Raw genomic sequence first — 13,850 nt, 5'->3', positions numbered from 1 at the left:
TGCCACGGAACGCGCTAGCCAGACAAAAAATCGCATACACGCATTTTTGCCCTTTGTGGCTTTCGTTAATTCCCTTAGGGTGGTGTCACACGGCATCTTTCCCACCATGTTTAACGAGCTGCTGCTGCTGACGATGAAGATGAAAAGCAGCATTTAGATGCTCCAAATTGAAGCCATTTATTTCTAGAAGTAAAATGGGGAAGCTGTCACGCGGATTCTAACACTCTCTGATTGAAATGCATTATATTTGAACAGGTCACGTCACAAATAGCGTTTAAAGGGATCATTGTAAGTCTGTGAAAGCGCTGGACTTTTTGAGCCGACATAAAAACGCTTGGGCACCTCTTAAGCTGTAAACGCGCCCATGTAACTCCCAAGTGTATGCCATTGGAGAATTGTATCTATCACATTTATCAAAACAGCCAATCACATCTGTCCATTCCCCTTAAGAAGAATCCTGTGACAAAAAATGTAGCCAATCCGACTAGCTAAATGTTGGCGTAGCGCTGAGAGGCTCTTGTCAATCTCCTACGCGAAGATTGTGGTGTTGACTACGCCTCAAAGTGATACAAACATTAAACATCCAACTTGCTGCTACAAAGTCCTGTTTAACAGACCAACTTGTACTATAGGTACATGTACTTTTAAATGTTTAAAAACAAGTTTACTCCTAAGACACAGAATTAAACAGACTGTCCTGGGGTTTTCCGGTGTTTCCCTCTATGTCCTGACTTGACCAGATATTTATAGAGATGATAAATAAATAATAAATAAAAAAATAACACGAAATCGAAATAGAGAACTTCATGGATCGTTTGTTTTAAGACAGCGTCCAATGCAGCCGCTGTGCTGATCTTTACATACACACAGATACCACATTTTATAAACCCAGGATACGGCTGTGTAAAAAGCATTGTGAGAGGTGAACTGAGGACACGGACGGCAGAGTTACAGGGGCAGCGACAAGTTTATCTAGTGGATACTGACCGCCATGTGACAGGATGAGGTTCCACAGATCAGAGCCAGCCGCGACGTGATTGGCTGGTTTTCACAAGGGAGATTATACCCGCTCACGTCTGCGCCAATCACTCCTTATCAAAGGAAAAACAAAAAACAGGGAGAGAGACTAAGATACAAAGTACATATGCAGAACAGATTTATCACAAGTGACATTGAGGGAAACACTAATATTGGTTTCATTACAGAAGTACTCAACAATATATAATAATATCAAATATATTCATTTTCGAATTTAGTTCACAATTCAATAATGTACTTCAAATTATTTGCTAATGTGAAAACACTATGGGGTATATTTACTAAACTGCGGGTTTGAAAAAGTGGAGATGTTGCCTATAGCAACCAATCAGATTCTAGTTATGATTAATTTAGTACATTCTACAAAATGACAGCTAGAATCTGATTGGTTGCTATAGGCAACATCTCCACATTTTCAAACCCGCAGTTTAGTAAATATACCCCTATGGGTTATATAAACAATCTTATCTTTGTTGACTGATGATGCCCTTAGAGATGTGAGAGGTTATGTGCTATATATATGACGGAAGACAGTTAACAATGTAATTCTCACGCCAATGATTTGGGATGTGGGACAGAACAGTATATAAATATGGCAGCATCCGCAGACCAACTAAGAAGTGATTTTCTGAGTAAAGAGACTTGCTCTCACAAGCGGTATGGCCGGATCCATGCCAGCGCTTATTCTGCGATAAGTTCAGTTCGAGCTGAGGCCCCTGCAGCTTGAATGGACGCGGAAATCAAGTTCCTCTCTGCTAATTGTGTGCTAAGGTTGTATTCGTTTTAGGTAAAGGTCAGTCTAGAGATTATTTTTACAGCCGTTCAAGCCACAACGACAGCTAGTCGGGATCAGATCAGCTAATAAGCAACCTAGGACACCTGACCTAGAGAATCCCCGATTACTTTAACTTGTTTTTATTTCTTGTTTTCTGTTCTGTTTTGTTCTACTGAGGAGCCCAGATTACTTTAACCTCTTTTTATGTGTTTGTTTGTTTTTTGACAAATGGATCTAAATCAGCCTCTGCCGCTACTTAAACTGAAGTTGCCAAGGGTGCAAAACAAGCGCCCTGTGTGTCTGCAGTTGAGGGTAGATAGTAAAGTTATGGAGTAATTTCACCTGTGGCTTTTCAGTTGTTGTAGAACTACAAGTCCCAGTATGCTCTACCAGCTCCACGTTCTAATGCTGGGTCTTGTAGTTCCCCAGCAGATTCAGAGCCACGGGTTGCCTACAAAACAATTTGATATTGGTATTAATGTTGGGCTGTGTCCGTCGTTCCATTGGATATTTTACACAATGTATTTTGTCCCAGTATAAACCATAGGAGGATATTGCAGTTACAAAAACCCATCACAATTCGGTGCCTGGACAATTATATTGTGCCCGTACAATAGTGAACTAAGATTTAATGAGACCAGCTGTATAAGCATTGCATTTTATAACCCCCAATTAATTTAAAAGAACCAGTTGTTTAACAGCTGCGGTCAAATAGCTGATTAACTGCTACGCGGCCTAAGACGCAGCTGCAAGCTGCCGCTTTATATAAACTATGGATCCTGTGTGTACCTGCAGTCACCATAGTGCTTGCTCGCCTCTCTCTGTTATTGGAAAAGGATTGTAATTTAGGCATTTCCTGAGGCTGTCACCACCTCCTCAGCCGGAGCAGACCTCTAACTTTCTGAAGGTCCCTCTGGAATGAATTCCCCAAAACATTGTAATAATTTAAGCGCATTCCCACGTATATTTTAACCTGTCCCAGTTCTTCACAAAGAAGCTGAAAAGTCTGCAAACCCCATTCAGCCGAGAGGCGATGCCTGTAAAGCTTAAGGATCTATAAATATCTTTGTTACAGTTTGACTTTATTCGGTGTGTTTTTATAGCCTGTTATGATGGTATTTTAGTTCTGTTCTCTTGCAGAACTCTGGTTTCCAAAACATACATAAAAGTACAGTATTAAGCGTTAAGAAAATGCCAGTGGCATGCAAAACGTTTTTGCATTTGACGTGCGGGGGGGAATTGCGCTTGCGGTCGGCTGGATAAATGCAGGACACCCCATTGATCGCCAAGTATTTTTTAGCAATGAACGCAGGTAAACGGAGCATGCAGCATTCAGAAGATAATGTCACCCCACTGGGTATGGTGCCATTGTGATAATGAGGTTGTACCCTCCATGTCGTTTACATGGTTACTTAGCAGTAAGAAAAATACTAGGGGCTAAGGGGCCTTTGCTTTCCAGTATAGACTAAACTGCAAAACACAACAGTTATTTCCTAATTGTTGATGTCAGTTTACCGACTAGAAATCCACTTGCCTAAGGGCTGGTTCAGAGACAGTTTTTTGTGCAATAATTTACTCCTTGGCATTACTGTGTGCCAGGGTACGCCCTCTGCACACCATAGCTGCCTTCCAAAGAAGAGGGAAAAGAAAGAAAATTAGAACATAAAAAGAGACTGCAGATATATATCTGGGCTCAGGGCAAAGAGCACATTACTGGCCCCCTATATCTGTCAGCCAGCGGGATAGGGGGGGTGATGAGGTGCCATATGAATTCTATCCCGAATGCAGAGTTTTCTCAAGAATGCACAAATCATTCCTTCTTCTCGTTTTCAGGAGAATTAACTGGCTGAAGGTTTATAGTTTTGGGGAGTGAAGAACACAATCTCTGTAAATAACTTTACAGTTTGCTGACTAATTATGGTAGACCTAGAAACTTGGGGTAGGTGCAGAGTTAGGACATGGGCTAATGTTAGAGCTATTCAAGGGGTGAGAATAGTTTAATACTTGCTTTTTTTTTTTTTTTTTTATTGGAACAAGGAGACCTTAAGGGGTAATGGGCACTGTTAAATAATATCTGCATAAAGTTAATATTTGCACAGTTAAGGTGTCTGTTTTTGCGAGCATTGTGCATCTCAGGAACAGAGTTATACACTTCTTACAATATGCGTAACCTAAAATCTAGCGTGTAGCAAATATGCAGCACGGTGGCTCAGTGGTTACCACCTCTGCCTCACAGCACTGGGGTCATGAGTTCAATTACCGACCATGGCCTTATCTGTGAGGAGTTTTTACGTTCTCCCCGTGTTTGCGTGGGTTTCCTCCGGGTGCTCCGGTTTCCTCCCACACTCCAAAAACATACTGGTAGGTTAATTGGCTGCTAACAAATTGACCCTAGTCTGTGTGTGTGTGTGTGTGTGTGTTAGGGAATTTAGACTGTAAGCCCCAATGGGGCAGGGACTGATGTGAGTGAGTTCTCTGTACAGCGCTGCGGAATCAGTGGCGCTATATAAATAAATGATGATGATATTATAGAGAGCATTGATCCAGGTGCTTTAAGAGCATGGTGGATGCGTCTTCCTTAGGGATAAATGGGGTCTGCAATGTGCTCTGGTAGTGTCTACATTGTAGCAGACGCACTTATACCTGCACCACAGGTAAGACGTGGCTGTTTAACGCTGAGATCCTGAGATTTAGGAACCTAAGATCTTCCTAAACATCTTGAGCCTCAGTGTTGGATCCTGGGGATAATGTTGGAAATAGTTTTGTTTCGTTGCAGAGACCACGCACTTTGCTGCACATAGAATAATCTGTTCTTAGTTCCCCCTTATGTCTGGCAACCTCATATCACATCTTGACATGTTTAGGAATAACCAGGATTACTTTTGCCAAACCTCAGTGTCATTTCTTCTTTCTGGCTAACATAAAAACTTACCGAGACCCCCGGCGTGAGCGTCAATAAGAGAAGCGGCCACTGCGATCCCCTGTGGAAGGCCGAGATCTCTGGCAGCTTCTGACGTCAGGTTATTCCCAACAGAAGATCCTGGAGACACGACTTGGTTTCCTGGGCAGACGGAAGATAAATAACTCGACTTCATACTGATAACCAGAAATAAAACAGACATTCTCTGCAACAGGTTGGTTAAGGTCTCTCTAGGCGAAAGTAACAGCAGTAATCGTTAGTAGCTGCAAAAAAAAACAACAGGATGCCTAACGCTTATATATAAACATGGTCAAATGATTGCATTGTGTAGGAAATAAATGTATTAAAGCAACCTAGGGCTTATTTACATTTTAGAGAGTATTTTCATGCCATCATCATCATCATTTATTTATATAGCACCACTGATTCCGCAGCGCTGTACAGAGATCTCACTCACATCAGTCCCTGCCCCACTGGAGTTTACAGTCTAAATCCCTAACAGACACAGACAGAGAGACTAGGGTCAATTTTGATAGCAGCCAATTAACCTACCAGTATGTTTTTGGAGTGTGGGAGGAAACCGGAGCACCCGGAGGAAACCCACGCAAACACAGGGAGAACATACAAACTCCACACAGATAAGACCATGGTCTGGAATCTAACTCATGACCCCAGTGCTGTGAAGCAGAAGTGCTAACCACTGAGCCACCGTGCTGCCATTTCACCAGTATTATTGATCCTTGGATTTGAAACCTGGTCATCACTAGTCCAGTCGCAACGTCTAGACTAGCCAACCTTCAAGTTACGATGTTTCATGGCAATTCTGCGCTATATTTATAAATTGGAATTTCGCTGAATTTATAGTCTATGAATAGAGCTTGGAACGAAGATCCAATCCATCAATTCATTCAGCTGTGTGATGTGGGGGAAACACTAAATAATCTGCCAGCAAAACATGTCAAATTTTGCAGCTGAATTCAAAATGATCCGATAACCTGCAAAACAGTTTGAAAATTGTTCTCATCTCTAGTGATCGCCAGATGAGCAGGTACTATGGTCGCTGCGCCTGCAGTATTTTCAGAGCATTTGTCGCACGGCGCATTCTATCCGGATAGGCAGAGAAATGATATTCTCCCAACGAGCACTTTAGGTGTCTGTATCGTCTTCATCCATTAATGAAACCCAGTAAAACCATGAAACAAAGCTGCCTTAATAATGTTATAAAAACAAAATTAACAGAAATAAAACAATGGATTCCGAAGTCACTTATTTAAATATTTTCCTTATCTTACACTTTTGTTTTGTACTAATGTAAGATGCTGATCATAGGTCATATTGCCCGAAGACCTATAATGCACATTTTAAGATGAACACTTTGCCCTGGAGAACCTGAGGTAATCAAATTATAATTATAAGCAGTGACGCTCCAATCTTTTGAGAGCAGAGCAGGAACCCAGGAAAGGGTAGATTTATCAAACCTTTAAAAAAAAAAAGAAAAAAAAGTGGAGGTGTTGCCCATAGCAACCAATCAGGTTCTAGCTATCATTCTGTACAATATACTAGATAAATAATAGCTACAATCTGATTGGTTGCTATGGGCAACCCCTCCACTTTTCCTTTTTAGAAAGTTTGATAAATCTACCCCTAGAGCTGCATTGTAGATCCCTCACCCAAATTTTGCTGTTTTGCCATGCCCTGTTACCCCCAACCCCCCTGATTATAAGTGCACCCTAAACCACCAAGACGTTCCACTACCATACATGGAAATAAATACATATATTCTAATATTATATTTGTATAAGTGAGTGTTTTAAAGTTGAATTTGCATGTTAAGATGAAGATTGAAAGCTCTTCTTTTATTCCTTAAACCGGTTCAGACTACAATTCCCCTTTAAGGCATAGACACATAGACACATAGACACACACAAGAGAAAACAAGATCTTGATGATATTGAGAAAAGCAGAGCAGATAAAACATCACTTTCAATACACCGAAATAATCCTTCCTTCCCAATGAAAAACAAATGACATTTTAGCACTCAGCATATTTTTTTTGATGTACTGAAATGATGAATTACTTTCAGTGTAACGATGGGGTCAGACTGTCTCAGGCAGTTGGGAACCAGATGTTTTAGCATAAATCATGTACACACAGTTTGTATTATATACAGTTCAGCTGGTTAAAAGGGACATAAGGATATGTAGTAATTTAACCTGTCTATGGGGAGACCCCTGTAGTCCAGGGGACGGCAGAATTTGTCATCTTAAAACAGTATCATCTGCAGCTGTCGTATCCCAGAATTGTATTTGTCATTTTATCTGAGAAAAGGAAAATGGTTTAGTTAAATATAAATTGAAAAAATAAATGAAGCAACTTATTATCAATATTTTATTTTAGAATATTGCAAATAATGCAATTAACGCAGCAATCCCTTAAATCCTTTTTTTACTTAACAGCATAAGTCCGAGTCATTGCGCCATTTTTCTTAGCTGACCTCCTACAAATCATTATTTCCTTTTCAAAATCTCTTTGTAGACAAGTATGGCTGCCAGCCACATACACAGACTCGCAGCTCTCAGGGTGTCATGTGAAGGCAGATTTGGGAGGAGGAGGGGGATTTTACAGTGCAGGCAGAGCTCAGAGGGGTGTTCCAAAGTCTCTCAACTCACTACATGGTGCGCCCTGTGACTGTGGTTGCCATGGTAGTCACAAGACACTGTGCAAGCCCCGCAAGATTTTAAATCTGTAATAGCAGCCTGAAGAATCAAACCAAAGAAAAAGGGTAATTACCAAGATTCTTCTTATAGCTAATCACAGTGATTTCTGATTAAAACAAACCACATCTGATTGTGTCATAGGATTACTGATTTAATAAACAACTAGGCCATATTGTATCAAAAACGGTGTTATTAATTCAGATTAATAACTGGATACATTATAAGAGAAAAGTAATAAGGGGAGTACGAATTAATAATAAAATATCAAACATATACTGTCGATTATATGCAGATAATGATTATAATGTGTCAGATATTTTCTCCAGCGTTATAATTTGGAGTTTCTTAGGGATATAGAATTATTTCAGCGTTAAAGAAAGAAAAATCTGAAAGTAATTTTACACAGAGCTTTGATGAAACACCAGCTATTATTTACAATGTACGTTCTAGAAGAGTGTTGTTAAAATAAGAGTTATACATTCAGGATTATGCTTGGCACCATATGAAATAGCACAAAGGTTTTAGAAGGGCCAATCAAACGAAACAAATTCTGATCTCTTTAGGATTTTCCTTTGTTGTCCTTGTCGACAAATACATGTTTTTTTTTCCCTTTCAGAATCTGAATATATTATCCTATCAATGTATCATTCAAACCCTCAGTTCAGTTTTTGCAAGTCATCTATCGGTCTTACCACTAATTATTCGCAGTTTAGTACGTTAGTAGGCTTTCCAGAAATTTGCAGACTGAGTTGTGGAACCAGCGAACAGAGCTCTGAATGTATCAGCATTTACATACGTGTACAGAATGGTTACATGATTTTAGTGAGGATTTTAAAATTATTTAAAAACTTTTTTCGCTTTGCCCCCTTTCCTATGAATGAGCCAGAAAAACATCTGAAAGTTATGAGTTAAACAAAAGAACATAGTTTGTGCAGAAGGCTGGATATTAACATGGTGTCATGTTCTATATTAACTGTTTTCCGTTTGTATTGAAGTGTACCATTGTTGAGCATCCTCACAGTTGAGCACAATCTCAATGGTCACTGAGAAAAATCTAAATTAATCTAAATGTTACAGTGTAAAAAAAAGTGCAAGTACAGCGTGTGACCTGGTCATTTCTGAACCTTCAGGATCTAAAATCTCTTAAACCTCTAGAGTATTTCATACGGCTCATTAGCGATGGTCCTATAAAAACCAGTAAAATAAGCACAAAAGTAGAATTTTACCAGACTTCTTCCTTATTTGTTACATAAACAGAAGGGGTTATTAACCTACTGAATAATAGGCAGCAGACTGTATTTTGCACAATTGGGCCTATTTAAGACCCAGCAGCATATTTCTGAATTTTTGTCCACACAGATTGCTCAAATATGTACAATCATGTGGAGAATTATGGAAAATTATCTATCTGCAGAGCCACTTCTGGTGCCAAGGCTATTGCATACTTGCCGACTTTCTCAAGTTGGAGTCCGGGAGCTGCCTGGGGAGGTGGGAGTTTCGGGGGTGGGGCAATACAAATCACACCATTGTGCCCCCGCCCCGCGACGTAATGAAGCAAACGCGTCATTTTACAGTGGTGATTCCCTGAGAATCACGGCATTTTGGATCTAATTCTGCCCACCTCACTAGGAAGTGGGCAGATGCGGGAGATTGCCATACTCTCCCGGGAGTCCGGGATACCTACCTGGAATCCGGGAGTCTCCTAGATATTCCTGGAGAGTTGGCAATATTGACTATTGTATAGAGCCACACCAGCTGCAGAACGTAATGTGCAGTCATATCTAATGCCCAGGGGCTGGCTGGCAAATTTTAGCTCGGGAGGCATTCTAAAGCAAAAAAAAGCAGGTAGCCCAGTGACATAGCCCAAAGTAGCCCATTAAGGGGTCGGACCAGGGGGCAGATGCCCTCCTGCCCTCCAGCCCAGCCAGCTCCTGCTAATGCCAAGTCTAATATACAAAGCCATATCTGATGCAAAAAGCAACGTGCAGAGTCATATCTGGTGCGAAGACTGATATTCAGCCCATTAGGAACCATCAGTATGGAGGACACTTGTTTACAGATCAGAAGAAGAAAAATCCCAACGAAATATGTAGCACTGAGACACTCTACCACAGTGCACTCTCAGTACTTCCACAGCAACAGCGCCCATGACAGGGGAAAACGCAGGATTTGTAGAGGGAGGTTTCCACACCACGCCACCAGTGGGCGTGAACAGCATGCATGGGGGCGTGGCTATAATATTAGACAGTGCTTGGCTGCTCTCCAACTCTTCCTATCCCCATCATATACATGGGCAATGCTGCGTGCACTACTGTTAGGTGCATGCAGCTCTCTCTTTTCGAGTCGTGTGAAGTGGGGGCAGGGTCCAGCCACCTCAATTATACAGTGCACCAGGCTTGGAGGGGGTTTCCAGGAACTGGGAAACCCCCCTCAGTTTGCCTATGCATGAGGTATTATAAGATACAACGGTTATTACACACTCACTCTATCCCCACACGGCTCCCGATCACCTGATCACCAACGCTGTTTCCACTATTGTTCTGTATAATTCTACCCACATAGCGGTCCCTCAGCTGTGGGGTTCTGACATAATCATAGAACGATAACAGCGCAGAGTAGGGTAACTTACTAGAGGGGCCTCCGTAAGTCAGGGTCAGGTATGGGGGAATCAAGGGGGTCACTAATATAAAAGTAAGAAGTGACCCTTTAATATAGGAATTGTGCGATTACAAACATGGTTAATGTGTGAATATTCCGTGATGTGTGGTTTGTTATTATATTATTTTCTGTTTTTATTCTTATATATGATAATGTATTGTCCAGTGAAAGGGGACCTAAGTCTGAGCAGGTACAACAACAGATTTCAACATCTTTGCTTATTGCTATACCAGGCATCTAGCAGTTAGCTTTGAAGGTTCTAATGCTCGGTCCATTTCATTCTAGCTTACACACAGATATCCAGAGGAAAAAACACCCCCCTCCCACCCCCCACAAAGGAATGTGCCTAAAAAACTTGGCAGAACTACTAGAAGCAAACATGTTTTGGTTAGCACTTCTGCCTCACAGCGCTGGGGTCATGAGTTCAATTCCCGACCATGGTCTTATCTGTGTGGAGTTTGTATGTTCTCCCTGTGTTTGCGTGGGTTTCCTCCGGGTGCTCCGGTTTCCTCCCACACTCCAAAAAAACATACTGGTAGGTTAATTGGCTGCTATCAAAATTGATCCTAGTCTCTCTCTGTCTGTCTGTGTGTGTGTGTGTGTGTGTGTGTGTGTATGTTAGGGAATTTAGACTGTAAGCTCCAATGGGGCAGGGACTGATGTGAGTGAGTTCTCTGTACAGCGCTGCGGAATCAGTGGCGCTATATAAATAAATGGTGATGATGATGATGTTTTCACTTTAATACACAGATATCTGAATAACACAATCATTGCCTCCTTTATTTCCAGTTTTCTGCACATACGTCCCATAATGTTGAATGATAGTTTGGGGACTTTTTAGGAGAAAACCTTTAGATCTTGCAAAAGATGCAAGTGCCACTGCTGTCCTCCGATTAGTAATGCCAACTCAGGATGGTGTTAGTCAGGGATCAGGGCAAGGAAAAAATGGTTTATTAGCAAAATAAAGTATTTTTCATTTTTTTTTTAAATAAAGTTACATTTATTTTAAATATATATTTTTTTTGTATTTGAAACTTTATTATTATAAAAAAAAAATCCACGACTCTGAAAATGGAAGCCCAGTGCGCAGTGTGCGCTGGCATGCTTAGAGGGAACCTGTACTGGCCTGCTAGCCCCTATGGCTGGGGAGCTGACAATCAATCAGCTGCCCGGGTGAAAATGTATTGATGAATTGGGGTGAAATCTAATTTTATTGCAACAACAGAATATTTAGGTCATCACCATCTTAAATAGGCCCTTTAATGTACATTTCCACTTTGGGAATCACATTTCAGAACATTTTCTCATCCTATATTGTGCAATCTTTATATGCTTCCCTACTAACCACACTAAAACACAGAGTATCTATTTCCCAGGGCTACAGTAACCTCGCAGGCCTGGGGGCAATGCTGACTGTGAGAAGAGGAGACTGTTTAGTTTTGTGGCCTAAGTTACATTGTTTCACTAGTCTTCCTGCGGTAGGAGCTGAGCTAACACCTTATGCCTGCGGGTGCGGTTCTCCTTTGGGGTCTTCCAGCACAAGCGACCGGGGGACCAGGGGGGGGGGTTCAGAAATAAACCCACTGCTGTAAGTCGGGATAAGCTCTGAATATTTACAGTCAACAAACTGAAATCTCCAGAAAGAGAAGGATTTGAGCGAGATGCTCAAAGCGACCGCACAGCTGGAAGGAGTTCCACAGACGGATCAGCATTCTGCTGCCTCTGCAAATTTATTCTCGACTCAGCTGCATAGAATGTAAACACCAAGCACAGGATGTGTACTTAACGTGGAGCAGAAACATACTAATTATTATCATGGCCGACCTCCTGGTAGCCAGCCAGCCAATCACCAGCCTTTGTTACATTGGTCAAGTTATACCGTGCAATTATTTGGAGGTCTATGGAAATCGCACCCTATAGTTTAATGTACAGACCTTGCAATGTTTCCGATGGAACGTTGGCTGAGACAGACAAAGCGTTAAATTGAAATTCATCCGATTACACAACTAAAATAAACGTAGTAAGATGTCTCGGGTCTACACAGACACAGTGAGGATCATTTATGGACAGCAGAAAGTGCAGGGGCGCAGCGTGATGTTGTGGCACCTTTGATTATATACCTGATGTGGGTGTACACAAGGATCGGTCCGATTCCACCTTTGCGCACATGCATTGCGGGATTTCGGTCTGTGATAGGGTTACACAAGTTGGCAAACCTTAAACTTCCCTTCAGAAATCAACATATTATCACTTTAGAACAACAGCCATAAACAGTGGTGGAAATGGACGTTATATATATATGTTTTATGGTATGTATGTAAGTGACTGGAATGTGATGGTGTTACAATTAGAGATACCCACTGACCCCCGTGAACTGATTTTGGTTTTGGATCTGGATTAGCTTCGTGTTTTTGGTTTTGGCAAAACCGCCCTCGTGTGTTATGGTTTTGTATTTTTTTGCTCTTTTTTTGTTCCTACATTATTATTAACCTCAATAACACTAATTTCAAGTCATTTACAGTTAATTTTGACCACCTCACAGGTCACAATATTACTTTCATACACTTTGGGACAAATACTGCAGCCACCTGGCCGGATGATAAGCGACAGAGCAATGACACAAACACACGGCAGTTCCTAGCACATCTAGGACACATTGGCACACAGCAGTGGCAGAAAAGATAAATGGGGGTCTGCCCTCCCTCCCACGCACCATTATGTTGTATCATAAAAAGGAATCCAAAACTTGCGAGATCGACGACGTAACAATGACGTTTTGCCTTGTTTTCAATTCCGAGGGAGCGCGAAAGTACCGAGCCAGCTCGACTCAGTACTCGGATCCCCTAAGTTCGGGTGTGTTCAGTTCTCGAGGAACCGAGCCTGAGCATCTCTAGTTACATTGAAGGCAGTGGAATCAGTGGCAGCATGACATACCTCCGTATACCTCCCGCTTCCACCACTGGGCTTGAATAGTTACATATCTGTTACTTTTATTATTTGTTTACACACTTTTTTTCCTAAAAATCCTACTTGTTGGATCCGCATTTTTGTTTCAAAAGTCTTTGCTTCATGTGTGACATGTCTACGATTTAACATTTGCAGGTGTTTTCCAATATAAAGTCTACCTGGATGAACGTAAAAACGAGACCATTACACCACCGTAGCCCCACCCCGTCACAAGTCACTGAACCGTGCATTGTATGGGCGTGGCCCAATGACATGAATGGCGTTAGTAGGCCCCACCTCTGCCCAGGATGCGGGAGAGTGCCTTCTCAGGAGCCTCCCAGACATTGCGGTTGTGTAGACAGGTATGCTCTGAGGATGTGGGAGTGAAAAGGCTAAACTAGGAGCACACAAGTGGAATCTCCACCATTTAAACATACCCCCTGATTGTCCCAATTTAGGTGGTGGATCTGTCCCGCCGTCTCGATCATTGATTCCTCTTCCCTGGACTTGCGGAGCCCCACCATTTAGGAGACACCCATTCCTACTGTAGCTTGTCCAACCTTTAAGAGGGCTTTTGAGATTTTACCTCTAGGCTGTGAGCCCAGAGCATTATGGGAGCTGAGGGTGCATCTGGGGATCAAAGGAGTATAACATTTCTAAATGAAGGGACGAGTAGTCAGGGTGGTTCCACCCTATGCTACAACATCATAAATACTGCTAAAGGTCATTTCCAGAGCTGCAAATATTTGCATCCATGGAGCAAATGCAATGTATTGTCTTTTTCGCAATGGCTCC

General features: G+C 41.7%; 1 protein-coding gene across 5 annotated transcripts in view; it reads right to left on the bottom strand.

The window, feature by feature from the left end:
* Window positions 1-13,850, bottom strand: part of FGGY (FGGY carbohydrate kinase domain containing) — a 158,737-nt gene that overhangs the window by 77,030 nt on the left and 67,857 nt on the right. For all 5 annotated transcript variants that reach the window (XM_075181756.1, XM_075181757.1, XM_075181758.1 and 2 more), the window contains 2 exons: window positions 4,746-4,874; window positions 988-1,091 (listed from right to left, as the gene is read on the bottom strand). In XM_075181756.1, coding sequence (XP_075037857.1) covers window positions 988-1,091; window positions 4,746-4,874 — 233 coding nt within the window. The remainder of the gene's footprint in view (window positions 1-987; window positions 1,092-4,745; window positions 4,875-13,850) is intronic.

Source organism: Mixophyes fleayi, chromosome 8 (assembly GCF_038048845.1).
Source record: "Mixophyes fleayi isolate aMixFle1 chromosome 8, aMixFle1.hap1, whole genome shotgun sequence".
NCBI classification, from domain to species: Eukaryota; Metazoa; Chordata; class Amphibia; order Anura; family Limnodynastidae; genus Mixophyes; species Mixophyes fleayi.
Note: the sequence above shows the minus strand (reverse complement) of the source record. Positions and strands in the feature narration are given on the sequence as shown.